Source organism: Tachysurus vachellii, chromosome 12 (assembly GCF_030014155.1).
Source record: "Tachysurus vachellii isolate PV-2020 chromosome 12, HZAU_Pvac_v1, whole genome shotgun sequence".
NCBI lineage: Eukaryota > Metazoa > Chordata > Actinopteri > Siluriformes > Bagridae > Tachysurus > Tachysurus vachellii.
In genome coordinates, this window is record NC_083471.1 from 21089119 (window position 1) to 21112779 (window position 23661).

Sequence of the window (23661 nt, forward strand, 5' to 3'; positions counted from 1 at the left end):
ACGATATGCTGCGGTAATAATGACTGGAAAAAGGTTTGCTATCAAACCCTTTATCATGCTCATCAGTAAGAGTGAAACCTTGAAATAAAATATTTATAACATTGCTTGTAAATACGTTAAAATATACAATGTCTTCTATAATGAATGCATCATAAAATGAAATAAACAAATTGTTTTCTGTAAGTGTTGCTTTTTTTTTCCTTCACATGCTGATAGTGAGCTCAGCCGTTGTGCTTTTGGACGCATTTGTCCACAACGTTGTGTGAAATGCTCACAGGAAGGACTCCTTTCTTGCAAAAAGCCTGCTATGAAAGTGGCATCCAACACATTTTGAAACATGCACAAAAATCAGCTCTGTGCACTAAACCTGTCATCTTTGAGCTCTTTTTTCAATCTTTCATTATCCTTCTTTCTGAGTGGAGTGACAGTGTGATCACTATTCCATCCATCCATTTTCTGTACTGTTTATCCTTCACAGGGTATCAGGGAGCCTGAAGTCTATCACAGGGGACTCGCGGCACAAGGAAGGGGACACAAGGATGGGTGGGTTGATCACCTCATATTTATACCCCCGGGAAACAGGACACGATTAAAGGAAATTCCTGGTGTTGTGAAAAAAATTCTCAATTTTTTCATGAATATCAATTTGTTTCATTTATTTTAAATTTTGCCACATATATAGTTTTGTTATCAAAAAATGTGGTTTTAATCAGAATGATTTTTTGTTTGTTTCCCCTTTGAATATGAATGACTGTGAATAAGGTTTATTATATACTGCCATTTTGCTCCTATTTATGCAGCTGCCAATAATTCTGGAAGGCAATGCAAGTAAGCAGTTTACGACGAATCTATTCCAGCATACGCAGCAAATCAGCTAATATGCAAATCATCAGACCTGCTGTAAAGCTGCGGGCCTGCACTCTTAAACAACTGCTGTTCGTTTGAAAATAACAAATTGTCTGGAAAATATTGTGATCATTGTAGATTGAGGAAGTTGGTAATGACATGACTTTAAGCAGGCTAAACCTTTTAGATGCAGAAAACCACTGCATATACCCAGGGGCTGGGGAAGTTTCTTGGTGGTGTGTACAGCAGGTTACAGTTTCCCCATTTCACACTTTCACACATGTATAAATAAGGCCATGATAAAATGATGGATGGGTAAAAACAAGAATATAAACACAGAGGAGAGTGAGCAGGGTTCTAGGGGTAAGTAGAACATTTTAGTGTGTTCATTTGGTATGAGCTGCTTCTTCAGACCTACATTCAACTTGGCTATATATATATATATATATATATATATATATATATATATATATATATATATATATATATGTCTATATATATTTGTGTATATGTAATGTAATAACAGAGTTATTAAAAGCTGCTAAAAGGTGATTACCTCCCTTTTTTTACCCTTCTCTCATTTCACACTGTTGCTTCTTTTATACTCACACAGTATTTCTTCCTCTTAGTAAGAACCAAACAGCATTATTACTTAGGCTCGTTTCACACTAGTTCTCCTTCCACACTACATATATCATCAATAATAAGCAATAAAGGATTGCTACAAAAATTGGTTAAACTCTAGCGACTAGGAGGTTGTTTGCCTTTGCTGTGAATTCTGAGGCAGAAAATCCTCAGCAGCTGCTTGTCTAGCTTGACTGCGTGCAGCCACTGTGTAAGTGGGATATCACATTGTGTATCTGTGTATGTCTTAAAAATAAGGAAGTTGTTAGATTTACATTGCAATGAGGGGGATTTTGTCAATGTATATTAATCATGTAATAAATATCCTTATATAAATATCCTTTTATATATATATATATATATATATATATATATATATATATATATATATATATATATATATATATATATATATATATGTATCCTTAAATACCCGATATTTTACTGCCACTCCATACTTGTTTTTCTTGCCTTCTGGCCCTCCAAATGACACACTTATCTTCAAAAGCTGAATTTTTTTCACATTTTTGAATTTAAAGAATCACAAAACAAAAAAACAACTGCAGACCTTTTAAAAGGCACGAACACCTTGTGGCATTTCCTTTTACACAATTACACAAAAAAACCTGTGCTGGCATTTACCAAAATACATTAAGATTAATAACAATGACTTACAGTTATAGCATTTGAGTGTTTTTTAAAGTTTAATCGAAGCACCACATTATTATGCTTGCACGGTGATCATCGCAGTTTTCTTTCTTTTCTTTTTTTTTATAATGAAAAGGTTCTTATGTCTTGCTTTTTCATATACAAACCCAATCCAATGTGTTCTCAAACTTTGAACAACAAACACTTTAAACAGTAGCACAAATTCCTTAGCTGGGTAGAATTTGATTTGCTGACTAAGGAACCAAAAGAAGCAAAAGAACAAGCAAGTACCTGAGAGATACTGCATGATGGCCATATAACTCCCTCACGGCTACCAGGTCGGCCTCCAGCTGTGGGTGTTTGTGAAGTTCCCCATCATAATTCACCTGCCAGAGGCAAAGCCCACACACACACACACACACACACACAGGAACACACACAGGAACACACACACAGGCACACAAACACACACACAGGCACACACCACACACACACACACACACACACACACACACAGGCACACACACACACACGCACGCACACACACAAACACACACACACACACACACACACACACACACAGGTCAGGGGCAAACACTGAGCCCTAGGCAATAAAAGCAGCAGTGCAGTTATTTAACTTTAGCCAAGAAACTCTAGGTGACTAAGGTCAGAACTTCTTTCCACTTTTAGACACAAAGTTCCACTGTGTCCTAAGATAACACCAAAGCTAATTCATTTTATCTACTATCTTGAGAATGTTTTTATTCAATTCGGCACTACGATGATGAAGGAAGCAGAACTTCAGGAACAGAGAAGGCGTTCAAAACCTCCCATGAGATCCATGAATAATGTTTATGTTTGCTCAAAGCTAGTTAGTGGAAGTGTAGAACAGGGAGATACAATTCTGTCTGTCCAGTTCTCTCTGCTCTGTCATCTGTAAACTCTGCTCAAACAGACCAGCTTCCTAAACCTCAACTTCCATGCTTATACTAACATTAACACCATTGTTCTTGTCATCATCTGGACCGCCTTCTTGCTGAGCTGATTCTACGTCATTATTCGGTACAAGTGTGTCATAGCACTGCATTACATTCTGAAGCCCAGTGTTCCCATCCTACACTATTAAAATGTGGGGTTTTTTTTTTGAAAAGCTTCAGATTAAATCGTTATTACAAATAGACTGCCCAGTTTCAGTATGGTCCTATATAGATCCTATTCATGTGCACAGTATTCTGGGTAATCATACAGAACACAGAACACAAGGGTTCACTGAATCATCAAGTTCATCTGATGTTTTAAGCAACTGTTTATTTGCTCTAATATGACATCACCAAACTGCTACACAATCCCCGCTTCTTATATTCATAACAAGGCAAGTTCACAGTTTTATGTGATTCATAAACCTTCCTTTCTTTACCAAACCAATTTTGAGAACTTTCTGAATGTAATCTTTGTGCAGTCAATTGTCCGAATGTGCCAGACAGCCAAACAAATAATCCTGGGGGAAATTTGTTATTTACATTTTGCTGTCAGGATTGACAAATCTGTTCTAGTCGACAATGTGGATCTGTTTGCCTGTGTTCTGCTTCACTTACTTCATCAAAATAACCACATTTTAATTCATTCGAGGCAAATCAAGAAACTTCCAAAAGTAAATCAAGCTACGTAAGTAGCTATGACAACATGAGGTTTATCTACAGGCAGCAAACTGTAACAGAAATAGTGAAATAAACGGGCACTAGTTCTTTTTTTCCTATTATGGCCAAACTAAAATGCTGAGCTCTTTATTTACCATCATCTGATAACCTCAGTGCTGAAATATAACTTTTCAGCAGAGGACCTGAAGCAATGATGATAATGATGATGATGATGAAGATGACAATGTTGCCTGCAGTGATTGAACACTTCCAAAACCACAATGGATGTCAGAGCTGTAATGGGGCCACATTACTGTGAGCGAGTGCCAGTGTGCGTTCACAGGCACCGAGGGCATAAGAGGATCCATATTCATCGAAATGACGGCTCACTAATCAGTCACGAAAGTCTGCCGTGAGTCTGGTTCACTGAGGGTAAATCGAGGTCACTTGTCCTGGCTTTATTGTAATGGATTTTCTCCAATGATCTGGTATATGAGTTATTTAAGAAGGACTCGCTGGCGCTGACATTCATATCTTCATGATTGAAATCTTCTCTTACCTCCTTTGATGAATGTACTAATAGCTTTATAGAGCAAAGAAACCTTAAGGGTTTTTGGCTTTGGCTGCTTACAAAATCGTTTTTAGTGTCTTGCCTTCCTATTATTAATAAGTAAGTGGATAAGCACTGCGATGAGTTGGCACCCCGTTCAGGGTGTCCCTCACCGAGGAAGGGAACACCCTGGAGAGGATGAGATCACAAGGCACAATCACACACACACTCAGGCATCATGGACAATTTAGAGATGATCAGCCAAACGTGTGTTTTAGGAATGAGGGAGGAAACTTGTGTACAGGAGGAAACCCCTAAAGCACAGGGAGAACAAACAAACTCTGTACACACATGGCAGAGACAGAACCCATCATCCCGGAGGTGCAAGGGAGCTGTACTAAACACTAAGCCACCTTTCCCCAATGGGTGAACATATCAGAGAAAAGAAACACTATCCTGAGGGACGTAATCAATTTTATGTTTGTTGTGAGAACGGAACACCAAATCTTACTGCCAAAAGTTGGCTTATGGCTTGCTGCATTTTTACCGAAGCCGTAAACATAATGTCCTACGTGATCGTGGGTAGGTCGATTTCCATTCATCTGTAACCTGGTCACTTATGTTTCTGGATGACAAAATAACATGACCTGGCAGCACAATGGTGCTTCTGTTTGCTCGGTGTGCTAATTAAAGAATCTAGAATTTAGGGTTTGTCATGAGCTATAAAAACTAATTTCCAAGTAAATAAACATCATATACACTTGCCTGTCCACCATAGTAGAACTCTTCAGAGTCATTATCTCCCTCTGAATCCTCTTCTACAGTGTAATGGCACTGTAGAATAGAAACAAGTTATTAGTTATTACATGTAAATGTAAAATTCATTGTAATGAATGAAACACTGTGGTATCTCTCTTACCGGGTTTTTGTCAATTTGAAGCTTTGACTTAATGGAAAGACAACTGTCATCGTTAGCTGTCCTTATCTCTGTAGAAAACACGAAATCACTGATGATGATCTATACCTACTGAGTCGATTATTAAGCTATAATATTTATTTTTTAGTATTTTTATTCGTCTTTTAGTAATTATAGCATTACATTAAATAAATGCAAGGTTCTAATGGATTCTCTTTTGCATTGACTTTGCACTAAAAGTGATTAAGGAGACATACTTCACTGCTAAATCAGTAGACACATCCACAGTCAATTACACTCCAACACTCTGCTGCATATACAGCAAGTAATCCTTGGATAACACGTACACATTTAATCCACTAACTACAGAATACTAAATCTAAATAGTGGTCTTCTGTTCTATATCTTTCGTTCCTTTATCGTCATCACTCCTGGGATTTAGACCTGGTGCCTGAGGCTTTACCTGCTGTGATATAGATGATTAGCTAAGCTGCTAATGATTTAGGCAATCTAGAAGCTGTCTGTGTACATGGCAGGTCAAAATGGGGCCACTGAGTAAATGTATTTTGTCCTAGGTGCTGATAAACATCTCTGAAGATGAAATATAAAACGTATTATGTCTAGACAAAGTTGTGCTGATAAACATCTCTGAAGCTGAAATAAAAAATAGAGTTCTTGCTTTATTAAGAACAACAGTGGAAGCACTGGGCTTATGACTCATAGGCTTATGACTCTATACCATCTGCCATTTACAGTCAGATGACACATTAATGGAGGAACTGTGGGCTCTGTTATGCTGTAGGGACATTTTGCTGGTTATGGTTTGGATCCACTTTTCCCATTTAGAGGGCAGTGGGACTGAAAAGACATACACATTTATTATGATAGTTTTACTCTGTAAAACAAGAGATCTCAGTGAATCTCTTGATGAGGATAAAACGATTGTATGTTATATGCTATGACCATTACTATCACCTGACCTTGAAAGATTTTCTAGTGACATCATTAGCCTTCTTCCCCACTATCACAACCCCGACTGAAATATCATTCAGATGAACAGAGCTCATCGCTATAGTACATTTCCAGAGACTTAAAGAATAACTGGCAGGGTTCACTGAAGCTGGGAAGGCAGCACCTTACACACACACATTATACTGCTTTCCTTTCATCTGTTTGTGCGCTTGTGTATAAGTGCTTATTATCTATCAGCTGCTGTGCGAGACAATTTCTATTTACGTTCATAGGGGAAAAAATTGCAGTCAGTATTCCAGATTTAAGCAGCAAACAAAACAAGAGAAAATTCTTAAAACTGTAGACTTAAGCTATGTAATTAGTCCCTGAATGTATGGCAATGTACCAATTTAGTGACTAACTGAAGATAATGGCCATCTGTGGTCTATTCAAGTTACCAAAAAATGTGACCACTTAGAAACAATATGTATGTGAATTACTTCATACAAGAACCATCAGCTGTCCTGCTGAATAACACCATCACCATGCCCAGGCGTTTCTGACGATTAAAATTAAAAGTCTAATTTGACTCTAACCTACAGAGTGTACTGCACATCTCTATTATTTATTATCGTATGCATTTATTTCATTTAACAAAGTAATAACTAGAGAAACATAAGATGTGATTAATTAATATCATATCATAAAGGTTTTACCTGTTGCAATTCTATGGAAAATAACTGGTATGGGATCTCTTGTTACTAATACATCATCGTTGTTCTCAGAGTTTGAGACGTATGTGTTGTCTGAAAGAGAAACAGGACACGTCAATTAGCATTAACATGAAAAGCAATCAACCAAACCAGGGCTATAATAACAGTCTAATTAAACAATTCTGATTAATCGTGTTTACATGCCCACAATACACTGATGAACAGACTAAGATAATGGTCTTATTGAATTTTGCGGTACGCATCTATTTATAATACATAATTTATTTATTTGTAATGCGTAATCAAATTAGCAGTGAGAGTCAATTTTCTAGTCATGTTTCTTTAAGACACTGCATAATAACAAGAGAAGGAGGCTGAAGAAAGCAATGTGGTTTTTAAATCATTTTTTCCTCTTGAACTAACTATCACACTACTTTAATTTTTGCCAGCTTTTGTAAATAACGACCAAATCTGTGCCAGGAAACAAATGCAAAGCTGACTGTGCACTATAATGAAGGTAGGATTAAGTTTCAGAACACTGGATCAAGACCATGATTTGGAAACGTGGTCTGAATCAGTGTATCTGTGTCTTTCTGAAAATAAAAAGCAGGTCGATCCTCTAAACCACTAAAACAAGAGTGTCATAGTGACAAAAATAAATGGTTCAAGGACACCTGGCCAACACAACCGTATGTCCTTTCTGAACATCTAGATATTCGAGATCGAGATTTAGTCCACCTTTTAATGTCATAATAAGCTCCACTCTTCTGGGAAAGCTTTCCTCTAGACGTTGAAATACGGCTGTGGGGATTTGTGATCATTCAGTCACAAGAGTATTAATGAGATCAGATGAGTTAATGTTAGGTAAAGCGGTCTGCAGGTTTCTCGACGGAGTGTCAGAGGTATGGCCATGAGAAACGTTTCTTGGTAACGTTCCGACTAGTTATATATTTTTTTAATATTCATTTTTTAGAGAGAAAATCGAGGCTGGTGAGGGAACGACTATCCATAGCTGCTATAACATAACTGGTTTTGGGTTGTTTCAGATATTCTACAATAGTAAATATAACAAAAACTATTTAAAAGGTAGGATGTGTTGGCCTAAAAATAAAAATAATAAAACACTGACAGTGATAACACTGATAACTGCAGTGATACAAGAGGTAAAAAAACATTTATAGGAAAATAATTCTTAAATACTTCTGCAACTACAGCAAGATACTAACAATAACGTTAAAAAGAATGAATGTTTTTTTTTCTAAACTTTTATAACTAAAACTAAACTTGTAACTAAAATGTACAGGTCTTAAAACATAATGCTGCTATCCATCCTGCACTTAATGATGTTTACATCGTTATTTGAGTCAAGGGTAATGCAATAACAAATATACACATTTATGCACTTTAGATCGATGGACCAGTGTGCTGACTGAGTAAAAGTGAAATGAAGTATCATTTTAATGACCCCATGGTGTGGGAAAAAAAGGCTAAAATGTGCCTTTACTCTGAAGCAGTGGACAATCCACATGCGCTTTCACATGACATGTCCTGCAGGAGATTTCTTGGCAGGCCAATTATAGTTCATTGACCAAATTAAACTCTGCCTAAAAGACTCCGGCTGCTTGTCATAGCGGTGGAGCGAAACTTGACGTGATCTAAATATGCCGTTCATTAAGCCAGGACAAGTATAAGGAGGGGGATAAAAAGGTAACTAAAAGCCATTACTAGTAATGAATATGGAACATCTACAGATTTTATTGCCTTTATTATATACATTCAGAGTCTGACATCACAGTTTAGGTGAAAATCAAAATAAATTCAGATTCCTTCCATATAATCATTTGGAGCTTAAATAAACTCTCCACTGATTTTGTCCACTGAAATGTCCACTTCTTGTAATATGTGGCTCTCAAGCTTTTTGTAGCCCATTCAAACAAATAAATTCCACAAACCTCCTCAGTATGGATTTATTTCATAAACATTATTAAACTTTGTTAAATTTATTATTAATAAAAATAGTCAACCTCCCATGGCTATGCTTCAGTGGCACCAGGGTGTCCATGAAGCCCACTCTGGGAACCAATGGTGTAAATAAAAAAGAATAAAATAAAATAAAAATGAAATAAAAAATAAAACAAAAATAAATAGAAAAATACAATAAAATAAAATAAAATAAATAAACTAAAGAAAATGAAAGAAAAGAAAAGAAAAGAAAAGAAAAGAAAAAAAATACTTTACCTGGATAATCATCAGAGACATGTACAGAGTAGGACACACTGTGGAAATAAAAACAAAATACAAATCACACGTCTGACAAATTAAATATACAGTAAATCCGAACCTAACCCTGTGTTGTTTTTTTGTTTTCTTTTAATAAATTAGAAACTGTAGTCTAATAACTGCTTCAAGACAATTATACTTTTGTGGTCAATCAAATCTAAACTAATTATAATTCCCTTTGTCGCATAATCAGTAAACAGGTAAACATCATTATGGAATTAGAAAGAACGGATGATTTGTTTTTACAGCTGATCCACTTAAGTCTCTTTTATAATGAAATGTACTCAGCTTTACGCAGCACTTTTCATTTACTCTTGTGACTTCAAGGATCAGTAGTGAAATCAACCGAGCATTGCCAACAGACATCCTTCTACAAACAACTCTTCTTCATACTTAGAAACAATGGTTTACATATATCCAAATGGTGCTATAACTGGTACCAGTAATATACAGCAGATGTACGTATGTGGTGGATCCAGGTGTGACTGGTATTAGTGGACTACCAGAGTCTTGTCTCATAGATAAAATCCATTTTTTGTACTGTATAAAGTTACATTTTTTTTGGCATAGCAGAATATTTGATGTTAATAAATGTCTTTGGATTATTTAGGATTTATGTTAAACCAAGCACAACAGAACAAAAGCATCCTTTCAAATCTATCAGCCTTAAGCACAAACTGTCCAATCAAGCTGCGTGTCAAGAAATAAGACATAAATAAGACAAACAGGAGGAAAGTCTTCATTCACCATTTTTATATCCTTACCTTCTGTAGTAGAGATATGAATGAATAACCACAATAAAGAATGGTTTGTTTAGACCAGAAAACAAACCAAAAAGCATGATTTGTGTTTACGTGTTGTAGTGTACGTTCTCACAGCTCATGGCTGGTTAAACAAAATGTAACCAAGAATTTGTGTATAGCTTGAAATAGCAGAGGCTTGGAAGTGACGAAAGCACCAGGCGCATGCCCTTAAAACTTTAACAACTTAATAATGTCTCTATTACATGTTTCATCGAGGCTGCGATATCAACAGACAATTGTGTTCGGTTGCACTTTGCCGTGTTTTTAATCACACAAGCCGAACGTTTCTGAGAGAATGTTTAAGCCTAATTATCAACTTTGGTGAGTGTGCTAAAAATAATCAGGACAGCACATTCACAAAAGTGAATAGTCTCATAAACCAAATAAAGCCCAAGCTCCATTGTGTTGTGCAGTATATCAAAAGACAGTGTCAAGGAATTGTAAAGGCTAATTAGAAGCTAAGGAAAAAGAAAGGGAAAAGTTTCCAAAAAGCACATTAATGTGAATAAACCTTTGAGATTTTTTCAAGTGAAAAGCCAAGAGCAGGCGTTTGTTAGCATCGTGGCCACAATATATTTTGGGTAGCACAAGAAAACGTTGGAAGACACCCAAGAGCTCACAATATCTTAGCATAACCGATAACCTCTTGTGAAATGGGAAGTGAAAGACACATGCTGAGGTATTAAACAGAGGAAATAGATTATTATGAGACAGTCATTTGTTTAAACTCAGAACCCCTACAGGTCCTCAAGGATTTCTACATAATGAAGATGCGATTGTTTAGAGAATCTTGGGAAAGAGCCGAGTTCATTACGTTTTTTTTTCTACACTGTGCTTCTAATCTACAACTGAAGAAGAAAAACTGCACATTCATGCACAGATTTCTACCAAATTGTCACTATTTGGTTTGACAAGCATGAAAAATTCATCTGGTCTGTTGAACAGCTGGTGTGATTGGCAAAACAAGAACAGCCTTAAAATCTTTTCAGATTCAGAAATGAAAAGTTTATGAACCCGATTTCCAGGTAATCCTTTAAAATTGAAGGAATAAATGATGACCTGAGGCAATATACATGGCATATTACTGCCATTAATCAGCTGAGACTGATTCATATGTTTGCGAGCCAAATTAACTCCCCATCCTCACACAGCGCTGTTTCATTTACAGTACTAGATAAAAAGGGAGGCTGTCATTTCGATCAAACTTTACTTAGCAGTAAAGGTACTTTAGACACGGTATAGGCTGAAGACGGTGTGGAATTGATCAGATATCAGTGATCATAAACAAATATATCAACCTATACTATTGTAATACTCACTCACTCTCACTCATTTTCTACCGCTTATCCAAACTACCTCGGGTCACGGGGAGCCTGTGCCTATCTCAGGCGTCATCGGGCATCAAGGCAGGATACACCCTGGACGGAGTGCCAACCCATCGCAGGGCACACACACACTCTCATTCACTCACGCACTCACACACTACGGACAATTTTCCAGAGATGCCAATCAAGCTACCATGCATGTCTTTGGACCGGGGGAGGAAACCAGAGTACCCGGAGGAAACCCCCGAGGCACGGGGAGAACATGCAAACTCCACACACACAAGGCGGAGGCGGGAATCGAACCCCCAACCCTGGATGTGTGAGGCGAACGTGCTAACCACTAAGCCACCGTGCCCCCCCATTGTAATACTATTGACTTTATTTCTTTTGAGGCAGGTTGATGTTGTCAGCTGCAGCATTTCTCATTTTGGTCTGTGCTCTAAGAAATCTCTAAAAATTCCAAAATGGAAATTCTCACTCAGAGGTCAGCAGAAGAGATTTTTTTCCCCAGACAAAGTAGTAAAGTAGTAACCAAAAAGTAGTAACTAAAGTCTTAGCAAAAGGCAACAGGAGCACATTTCTTTGTATTGCCATGGACACTTATGCACATATTGTAGCTGGTGGGGATTGGATTGGAATGATTAAGCTAACATTTGACACTTCCAATTTTTTTTTTTAAACCAATTTCAGATGTAGAAAAAAGACATTAATTGTAACTAATATCTATCTCGCTCATAGTGAAAGCACGAGAACAGTGGTGCACCTGCTGTGTGTGTGCTGTACAGTTTTTCCCCAAAGTTATAATGGAAATGTGTGTGTGTTCAGCAGAACACATAAGAACACATAAGACTTTCATAGACAGTTTCAAACTATATGTGTCCTTATTGTGCAACAATTACAGGCCTCGTGCAAAACAATGCAAGGAAACAACCCACCCACAACACCCACTGTTTATGTGTACAATATGTGATCAGTCAGCATATTATATGATCTAAAGCAGTTGACAGCAGCATAGAGGAAAATATATGAAAAGCCAATAGCAATATATATATATATACAAAACATAAGAAAACGTAACACTGTAAGAAACACTGGTGTGTTTTTATAGCTTGAATATTAGATGTGTCTTTGGGACATTTTCAATTTTTCAAAACCTTCAAGAAAGCCAAAAGAGGAAGAAAAAGATCAGCAACAGAACAAGCATCTGAACCAATTGCACTCAGCTTAAACTGTCTATATTACTATTGACTCATAGCCAATTATTATAAACCATAATAATATGAAATGTGAAGAAATTCATCTTGAACCGTTTTGATCCGACTGTGCTGAATACACACACTCTCTACAGTACGTTAATCACATGTGCTCCTCATGACGTCGTTTGCAAGAAAAGGCTAAATTAAGCTGATTTTCATCTTCATTTACAATATCCAAGCTATTAAAGCTTTAAAAAAACCTTGAGTCCACATCTTGTCCATGCGATGTGACACATCACACCACATGACTAAAGAATGTCATTAGGGAACACACACACCTACAGACATGCTGTCATTTTACTACGACATCCAGCAAGATTTTGCCAAATTGAAATTCTAATTCAAATAAATGCCGGTTAAATTCAATGATGAGACGTGATTTCCAAGACTGTTCAGTATGATTCTAAGACAAGAGGATTTGAACACAAGGGAAGTAAAACTGTGGAACTACAGGTGTGCTAAATGATTTTCTTTATTAAACACAAAGCTAATAATCACCTGGGAGATTTAGTAGCTGTAGCTGTTAAACTATTTTTAATTGCAAAATATCTCATTAGTTGCTTTTCCAGCGTTCTAACGTCACTATAGTTTCTAACATGGTCTCGTATCATTAATCGTATGAGGAATAACACATGAAGGACCATGATGTTAGAAGAAAATACGGAGTGCAGTCTTGGTCAGGATTATGTTATTGCACTTATACCACAGCAATGTGCCAATGACTACAATGTTGATTTTATTAAGCAACAACATGTCATGCATTTTAATGGTTTCTAGTTAAATAGAATGTTGTGGAACGCCTGGGAGATAAGTTAGCTCCTGTTTTCACTTACATTATAGGACCACTAAACAGTTCCCTTACAAATATCATTCACTTCATAAACATTTAATAATAACACTAATAATCATAAACTCATCTCTCCTGAAGACATTTCCTGTGCTAAGAACTCTGACTGCTTCAAAACTGACACTGGAGACTAATAAAGAAATGTTTCCTTTATTAAACAACATTTAACGGTCTTGTTTCCTATTATCCAAGACAAAGATCATCCAAGGCCCTGTTAATAAGCTGTTACTTTACAAACAATAACACATTATTACAAGAACTCCAGCTATGAAGTCCAGGCCAGTCTTGGAGACAGTTTGAACATGCGGTTGTTGTGTCAAACGTGTTAACTAAAGCCACATTACACTGGTGTCTGAAGCTCTGAGAGTGGCAGAGACAAGACGGCAATGTACAGAGATGATATTTGGTTGTTCCACCTCCGTCTACAAAGTGTGCCTTCCAGTCCTCGAGAGAGAGATCGTTCTTCAAGTTTAGGTATATTACTGTACCTTCATATCTGTATATTCTAAACAACAACATACTGTCCAGGAAAGGCTAATATAAAAACAGTGATCTGTGTGAGCATCTGTGGAAACTGTTACAATACAGTGAAACAACATAAAGTTGGGAGAAATAAGACTAAAACAGAAAGGGAAAACGTGTACTGTGCTCTACATCACGCTGGCTTGATTAAGTCTTCTCACCTGCTCAGCCTCACAGATACATGCTGAAGAGGCTGCATTTCATCAATGGTGTTTCATTAGGGAGTTTTGAGAGCTGTGAAAGCGTTGTACACACCCATCATATCACATCATAATCATGAGGTGTTTTAAAATCCTATTCCTAGAGCCCATTTACAGAGTTGTTCTCAGCTGCCGTCTTCTGTGGAAGCCATAAAGCACAGCCCTGCGGCGTCCAAAGCTCATAACCGTGACCGAAATTGGACTTGATGAAATTAGCGCTCGGTAAGAACCCATAAAAAGCATTGATGAAATATGTGTCGTAGTCACTGGCGCTTCTCTAAAGCCCTGCAAGCAACTCTAAGCACAAAATGGAGATTTGCTGTGGTGTTGAATTGTTATCATTGGGTTGTCAGTAGGAATTGCGTCTGCTCTCACGTTACTCCTGTGTACGTCAGCTGAGAAACATTCAGAAATGTGATTTTGTCAGGTTTGAGAGTTCAGCGCATCTGGTTAAGCTGATTACAATCCTGAAGAAAAGAAATGTCTGGTCCAACTGAAAGTCTGAAGTTTGCATGAGGCCAAGGGTTTAAAATTCACAGGTCAAAGTTCACCTAGAAGAAAAGACACTACATACTGAAAATGCATAGTGGAAGTAAACAACACCTTCCGGTGAAATGTATTTTCTGACCGAGGTTTAGACTAAATAAATATACAAAATCTTTTTTTCTGCTTTAAGATTAAATTCACTTTTCTGAAGCATGTACTATGACGGTTTGTCTGCTCCATTCTGCCTGAAGGGACAGCAAAGCCTTGCTATGTACAAAATGGAACAAAAGAAGGTAAGACTGAGTGGCAGAAACACAAATCCTCCACCCATCACCTGTGCGAAATGCAGATGTGGAGAACAGAATCACAGATTCATTTTATAATGCAATTTACACCAACAGGAACCAAGTAAAAACCCCCAAAAAAACACAAGTAACACCAAAAAAAAAAAGAAAACCAGGAACTATATCACTTCCTCTTACACACCCTGCAGTGACAATGTTTTTCATAGACAGCCCTCCTTCAGCTTCCTGATTGTAATGCACGGCACCACCTCTCTGAACAACTGTGACATTTAAAGACCTACAGTAGTTCAATCGCTGACACATGACAGCAAGCTCCTGATTCAATCCAGAGGTCTGACTGTAATTCAGGTTAAACTTGCCATCTTCTAAAGCTGACTGCTTTCATTTACGCACATATGCAATCCTAAAGATAACCAAGAGCTCAACCCATCTAATTTCCTTCTGAATAGCGGCATCGCAGTCCTCTGTTTTAGCGTTTTAGTCACTATTCAAATAAAATGCGTATTTAACTATAGACATTGATTTTAAGCTATTTTAAATATGAATGTGTGATGATGTTAAACCGATGACCCGCTTCACCGTACGGCGCTGAAAAGCACTGTATAGGATCTACATGAAGCATGTCATATTTTGAGTATGGAGTTTTTTGTCTGGTTTAGTCGCTTTCTGGGTTGCTTGATTCGCACAGCCTTGGCAACCCAATCCGGTAGCTGTCGGTGCTTATAATGTGTTCATCTGTCATTTGAGATTTGGTTGACTGAAGTTCTCAGTTGTTGTGTCACTCAGGACACAGGACTGAATTCATTTCAGAATCTCTCTAAAATGTGGTACAATACAGCAAGATGCAATACCAAAATCAATACAGGAAATGCATTCAAAAAAGAAAAGAAAAAAATTGTATTTCGTTAAGTAACGGACGATATTAAATATTAGACCGTGTTTCTGTTTTTCTTTTTTTAATAGAGGCTGTTTGGGATTTTCCCTGCAGAGAGGGAAGAACGGTAATAAATTCTCCAACAAGCCCAATTTCCTGCACAGCAGTGTACTGACCATGTACAATTTATGCACAAATTATGTCTAATGCTATTAGTTGTTTCACTGTTTACTGCAAAATATATTAGTAATTATTATTCCAGGCAATCTAACAGTATTAGACAATGACTTATGATTTGGCTTTAAAAAATAAAGACCAAATAGCACCAAACTAAGCAACTGATTTCCTGAAGTTTCACCAAAGCGTAATCAGAAGTACAATTACGATCACAATGCTGTGATCAGATGAAATGAAAATCAGAAAAACATGTTTAAAATGTATATATAAAAAAGAAAAGTATGTAGCATATATAAGACAGAACATTTATTAGCTTTATTACTTTATAACTTTGTTAGAACTTGACTTCATTGTTACTGAAAGCTATCATTGACACTCACTTTCCGTTCAAGGGAAACACACCTGGCTAACGTGTCATTATACTGGCAGGCAAATACAAGACAGCATGACTGACATCTATTTACAGATAAACCATGCATTTAATTTATTCCGCCACCGCATTCACCATCAATACGTAGGGTGTTTATAGTAAAAAAAAAAAAAAAAAAAGGCCATATTTCAGAAGACCTGCAGAGGATGCAGTCTACGTCCAGGGCACCCCAAATTAAAGCAGGATTAATTAAAATATTGAAGGCCACTACTCCGTATTCATAAATCTTTTCACTGGTCCACCTTATCTGTGCCAGTGCTGCTGGAGTAGTGAGCACATGGTGCATTTATGGACACCTCCATTTTAATTAGCAGTTATCGAGGGATTTATCAGAAATTTTGCACGGCCACAGGGAAAGAAGAGGTATAAGACGGCTCATTTAATGTGCGATGGCTCGGGAAGCCTTCGGCTTCACGTAATTGATGTCAAGCGAACCTGTATCCTTTTAACTGAATAAAGGACATAACCAGGTTGCTGGCAACATCACCAACACATAACACGTGTGTCTATACGGCTTACAATAAGCAGTAAATAAATAAAATCTAATCTCAAATGCATGATTGTCGGAAAACAGTCTAAACACAGCGAAACAATCTAAATACTGTTAAATGTCATTTTACAAAGCAAACAGAGAGCAACACGAAGTTATAAAATCATGCAGATATAAGCGAAGAGTTTCAGTTAATGTTCACATCAAACAAAAGTCACCTCAATGACAATGAATCTGCAGGTGATGTTTTTCCAGCAGCCTCTCACTTTTATAAAATGGCTGTAATATTAATTATTTATATATAGGTAATAATAGGAATTATTTGGCTCTCAGCGTTGTCACAGAGCTGGATGGGTTTGCAGTGTATGGTCAGATGTTGTTTGTCCATTTGGTGTTTGTCAGAAGACACCATCTTTGAAACTGAAAGTATTGAGCGATACGCAACAATAAAATATAGATGACGTTTAATGGGACATGTCAGAGACGCAGCGCTTCATAAGGTTTGAGCTAAGATACTGAGTCCCACTGAGTAAATGCTTTACAAATGATTTCCAATTTTCTTTAAAGGAACTCAAAGAATCTCAGAAACACTGTTCGTTCATTTGTGTAGTCATTTGTGATGTTTACCCAATTTAGTCATGGCTGATTCCCAGCTATCAGGCGGGGAAGGCAAAAGCTAGCACATGTCTCCTCCAGAACAGTAGAAGCCAGCTGGCACATGCTTTTGGATTGCTGTTCATGCAGCGTTATAGGGCAGCTGAATGCACTTGGAGTAGAGCACAAATTGCCCTTTTCTGTATAAATTAACTATCAGACATTGCTCTGTTTAACAGCCAAGAAAAGATGGCCATCTTTTCCACCCAGAGAGCAGGACTAATTATGCCTTGTTGAATGTCGATGGGATCTAGTCTAAGTGACTAGAGTGAGTGAATGTGCTTCTTGCCAATAATAAGCAGAAATCAACTACATGGATGAATCAGCTAACTATTCCCAATTTCTTTAGTGAACTAGCTAAGATTTAACCTGAATATAATCGCTTCATGCTGCATGGATGCTGCGATCAGAACGTCATTTTAACCCTTTATCTATGGCGAGGCTGCATTAATGTCGTGCGTATACGGGTTCCTCTTAAAGACGCTGTAGTATAAAAAGAGTCTGAAACATGAACAGACTTTAAGGGAGAATGGAGAGTCTAGAAAAATCCTTCATATCCACCCACACGCACATGCACAATTCCCACTACTCCTATCCTCATGTTCCCACACCCCTATTCATAATCATGCAATCTGTTCAAACAGTAATGAAACACATTATTCCTTGAAGAATCATGATTTATGCATGGTATATTATACATCCACACACATGCACATACACAGACGGGTGTGTAAGAATCTAATCGTTTCATTACATACAGTACGCATGTTCACATGGTTGTACTGCTGATTCGGTTTGATGACATGTGGCCCATTTGCCTCTGCATTTTGCCCTTTATCGAGATGTGTGTAGTCGTAATGGTGGCATTTTAAAACTTTGATTTTGTAACTTTAAAACCTCAGATGTAGGCAAAATAACATTTTTAGGGGTTTTGTCCCAAAAAGATCATAAAACCAACCATAATCTGTATTGGTAAGATGAAAGAGAGCAAACAAAATATACACCACGTTGCCCAAACCTTCCTACATGCTTCAGACATTTGCCTGTCCTGTGTCTAGGAAAACGTAATTAAGTCTATTAATGATACTGTAATTAGCTAGTTAATGTGCAGGTAGCTGTGGATATAAATCCACCCTGAAAACAGATACCTCCAGTAACTACCTTGTTTTACAGGCGATTTTAAAGCTGTAATAAATCACATCAGAAAAATTCAATTTGAAATTCATATGTTAGGAATTTCACCACCGTTTTGGAATGACAGTAATGAGTGTAATTGTGCAATGAGTAATTGCGTCCATCCAAGACAGGCGCAATATTCTGCAGATAGACGGTAGTTAATCTCTTAGTACCCAAACCAATCTAACAATGTCTTTCTTCCCCGGCAGAGGATGAGCTAACTATTCCTCACTGAAGCAAATCTTGGAGAGTAGAGCAGCCAGGGGCAAAAATCCTGCTGCAAGAAAAACTGCTTACATCGTTGCTTAGAGAGCAGAAGTCATAGATAATACAATTATAATACACTCTGGCCAAGAGGAGAACATTTTAAGAATCTGAAGGTGACAGGACTTGGAGAATGTGATCAGGTGAATTTTCAAAATTGGTTTTACATTGAAAGATGTTTTTTGTTCATGTAAATCAACCTGGAAATCTTTTCCTGCTTCTTCTCTAATTGAATCCTTCGGTACTTTTAATACTAAATACGTAGAACAGAACTTTTCTCTTCGGCTACTTTAGCTGTTTGAGTCATCTCCCGCTGGGGTCTGTCAGCTTTCATTCAAATATACCTATGGTGATGTTTATAGCAGCGGTTCTCAGCAGTGTGGTCAGAGAAGAATAGCCAGGGGTTCTGTGATTTTTTCTTTTTTTATTCAGAATCAGAAATAAATTAGTTATGTAGAGGTGGAAATCCCATCATAAGTAAACATATTTATTATAGCATTCTTAGAGAAACTAGTCTGTTTGATTGGTCAGTTGAATTCAAAGAGTTTAGTCCAAAACCTCTATAACTCAAAACCATGCAGTCTATAAATCGTGTCAAAGGAAAGTCAGAAATAGAAAGCTCTACAGCACTTGAAAAAATAACGCTCTAAAAAAATGTTTATGAACTAAACAAATAAAACTGAGGGTGTCTAAAGTGATCTCGGGCTACAAAAAGACAAAACACTAACAGGGCAGATTACGAAGGAAACAAAAACGAAACCGGGGAATTCAGAGCAACTAATCTATTGTTTGTGGTCTATAACCCACAGACTACACTGAGCAGAATGGGCTGCCTTTCTCTTAACAGGTAAAAGGAAATACGTCAGGCATAAAGGAAATTTCCTTAAACTATAAACCACAGGCTTTTGCACACAAGTACAGACAGATGCACATAGGCGAACAGAAAGGTGTTTTCCCAAGAGAAGAATAGTTAATGATTGCTCAGAGCCGACAATGTAGGTCTAAAAGAGACAGGAATATTTGGAAGATTTTATGAGTCATGCCTTGTTTTCTCTATCCTTCAAAATTAAGATTACTCAATATTATAGTTTATGCCCCCCACAAACTAGAGAAGCACAAACAAACAAGTAAATATATAAACAAATACTTGTGTTTATACAATGTGTGTATAAACTATGGGTGGCACCTGAGCCAGGATGTTTAAATTTAAACCTGTTGTCAATGTTTTCCACACTGAAACTGTCAGACTGATTCAGATCTATAACCAGAGCAGCCACGTGTGCTGCCAGCCTAACACAAAGCAGTTGCTATGAAACCACATGGGCAGACTGAATTGATGGACTGCAGGGTATTTTCCAGGGTGACATGCACGATTAAACAGAGGGAAAGTCTCTGGATCAGGTTTTACCTGACAGTCAGTGTATGTGTTACCCAGCAATTTCTTACAAAGCTGAAAACCTCTATACTTATACCATACCATAGAAGAATGCTATTTAGCAGAACTTCTAAAAATACATGAACAGATGCTGGGGTTGTTTTGCTTGATAAAAACTTTTAAGTATAAGTAGAAATAAAGAATTGAAATAACGCTGGTAATCAGTGATTGGTGAGAGCAAACGCGATCGATGATTGGATGTTGGGAGCAATAGTGATCGGTAATCGGTTGTTGATAGTAATGATAATCAGGAATTGGTGATTGAGGGCAAAGGTGATCAATGTATGATGATGGGCAGGAAAAATCACCACTGACCCTTCGCACCCTAGACACCTCTTTCAGTTCCTCCCTTCTGGCAGCACTACAGAACTTTGCTTACTAAAACTGCCAGACACAGGAACAGTTTCTTTCCCCAGACCCCTTATCACCCTGATTAACAACTCACCATAATTATATTCCCTGCTTCATATCTATAAGTACTGCATTATCAGGACTGTCAGTCATCACATCATCTGTATATATTACACACATTACTGCTGCTATATATATTGTACAAAAAGCATAATATTGCACAACATTGTTATTTGCACTTCCCACAATTTATGTACATAACTGATCAGTCATATATCCTATATTCATATTTAATACTCATTCTGTCTATATTGTATCTCATCGTCTGCATTGTCTTGTATAGTTTGTATAGTATAGTGTTATTTATGTCTGTACTTTTGAGAGTCACAAACAGCTGGAACCAAATTCTTTGTGTGTGTCAACACACTTGGCCAATAAACCTGATTCTGATTCTGAGAGGGTTTACACACTGATGGTGGGTCAACCAAACCTGCTTTCTAAACTTATATAACCAGCAGCTCTGATATGAGATTGAAAGCCGTATCAAGAGCAGAATGATCACTATAGGCTGCTCAGAAGGTTGCTACATTTCTCACCGCAAAAAAGAGGTCTGAAAGGTCACCAAATCTAACGTTAAATGCAACTTAGAAACACTGCTGCTAACTCTGGCTCTCAAGCTTACATCAAACATTTAACCTTTGCATAGTTTTGTGCACAATGATGATACAACAGCTCACAGTGAAATCTAAAATCACACATAATAAAGGAGTGTCACAGGTTTTCTACTTCAGATTTGTGTAGAAAGAGCAAAAGCAAAAAATCTAAGACAGTGTATGAGATGTTAATGTTTGCCTATGAAAGACAGAATAGAAGTAAGTGTGAATAGAAAAGTTTGCACATCTCTACACAATAAAGAACTTGAATGAAATGTTATAGTGGGTCTTCGCTATATGGAGTTTTATTACAGGGAAGGTAAAAGTAAAAAGTTTACATTCCCTTAGGAGACAGAAAATTAATATACAGTGAGAGAATATTTGTCTGTTAGATTTTTATGAATATATAAATATATCTGTGCTGTAGATATTCCCTAGTAACCGCCTACAGTGTCTTTTAAATCCTCCGGTGTTTGAATCCTCTCAGCAGTAATATTCAGAAAAACCATTTCTGATTTCTTGGCCAATATTTTCTGCGTTATTCATCAGATCTTTTACACGCCGCTTTCTTCAGATAGAGAGATCTAGTGATCGAAAAGATCGTACTTTATGTTCGAAATGAACAACTTTTTACTTTTAATATTTTGGATTTTTAATTTTTTCTGCTGTCACAATCACAGCTCCAGGTTTCCTGGCTCAATAATGAACTTGGGTTACTGTACGTATGGAGTTTCACATCGTTTCATTGGAGGTTTCCTCTCTGTTCTATAGATTCCTCTAGCTTCAAAAACATGCTGGTAGGTGAAATGGGTATGATAAACGCCACTTGGTTTGGGTGTGTGTGTGTGTGTGTGTGTGTGTGCACAATACCGTACAATAGACCGGCATCCCAACTAGGGTGTTTTCTTGCCTCATGCACGGTGTTCCTGGGATTTTCCTGGGTTTTTCACCAAGAAACCAGGGGGGTGCAAACTTTTGCACTGGACTGTAAATATGAAGGAAATGTGCACAACCAGACAGCACGACAAGCCAAGCCATGGCTGAGGGTTTTCAGAAAAGGTTCAGATAAAGAAATCGAATTGTGTGTTGAAGCTGCAGCAGGTGAAGATGGAGCCAGACATCAGGTCAATAAAGATTCAGTGTAACTGTGCTGACATTAATAATATTTTACAACCAGTTACCTTTTCGATCCTTTCGAGTAGCTGAACGTAAACGTGGCGTCAGTGAATCGAAAATCTAAAAACAGGGAGAAAAAAAAAAAAACTATGAACACATAAATGCACACAGACAGGAAGGTCCCTCTCAACACGTGTAGTCTCCATGGCAACATCGCGAGGGGTTTCCGCTGTCATCGGATATCGAGGACGTGAACCGAGAGCTGGACTAATTAATATTTACACAGCGTACTCATGCTTGTTTACACTCTTTACCTGGGCCAAATAGAGCCAAAAGGATGCTTTTATTATAAAGAAACAGCTTTTATTTCTGCTCACTAAGTGCGTTTTATGAATACGGGTGTGTTGTTGTTATGGATGTTAAACTCACCCGAGAAAAGGCAGCCTTTCTCCGCCTGGCACCTCTGTATTACGATGTCGACGTCTTTTTGAATCCTCTCTTGCCTTGAACACATCCCCTTCAAACTCCAAAACCCTCAAGCGGAATGGCCTTTCTGGGAATTTCTGCAAAAATTTGGATGTATCGCTGTTTTTCTTTCCCACCCGTTTTCAGTCACGACGGCAGAAACAGACGGTTTCTGATCCAGGTGTCAAACTAACGACTCAGTCCGGACACTCACAAGCTCTCATGTCGCCTCGGGGAACGTCGAAATGACAAAATAAACGTGAAAAATAAAAAAAAAACAACACAAAACGCAGTCCACTCGGCAGCTCGAGGCTCCGTCTCGCGACTGATAACATGTAGATGTCGGTTTGACGGCGGAAGCTACGCTGCTAACGCTGCTCATCACTGCGCGAGCCTCAACAATGGCGATTCTGCGATTCTGAGCCAGCGCGAGCCCTTAAAGTGAAAGTAGCGCAAAAATAAATAAATAAATAAATAAATACACACACGGATGAGGAAGACTCGATCGTAATAAACGATATAAACAATATCCAGAGTCATCCATACACCAGACTTGGACTCGAAACCAGCCTGGTGGTTATGTCATGCTCGGGCAGAAAAGATTCCCATAAAAAAGTTTACAGAGTAATGAATTAATATCTAGTGTCGTAAAAGGGGAGGAGCTACT

The 23661-nt window shown here is 37.6% G+C and overlaps 1 protein-coding gene across 2 annotated transcripts in view; it reads right to left on the reverse strand.

Annotated features, from left to right (window-relative positions):
- Positions 1-23426, reverse strand: part of parp8 (poly (ADP-ribose) polymerase family, member 8) — a 38038-nt gene extending 14612 nt beyond the window's left edge. Inside the window, exons 1-8 of one of the 2 annotated variants that reach the window (XM_060882754.1) lie at positions 23209-23426; positions 22959-23092; positions 22595-22649; positions 9124-9161; positions 6889-6978; positions 5225-5292; positions 5071-5139; positions 2410-2504 (exon numbers count right to left, since the gene is read on the reverse strand). In XM_060882754.1, coding sequence (XP_060738737.1) covers positions 2410-2504; positions 5071-5139; positions 5225-5292; positions 6889-6978; positions 9124-9161; positions 22595-22649; positions 22959-23043 — 500 coding nt within the window. In that variant the 5' untranslated portion in view covers positions 23044-23092; positions 23209-23426. Of the gene's footprint in view, positions 1-2409; positions 2505-5070; positions 5140-5224; positions 5293-6888; positions 6979-9123; positions 9162-22594; positions 22650-22958 lie in introns of both variants that reach the window. The other variant, XM_060882753.1, reaches the window with a different exon arrangement.
- Positions 23427-23661: the final 235 nt, after the last annotated feature.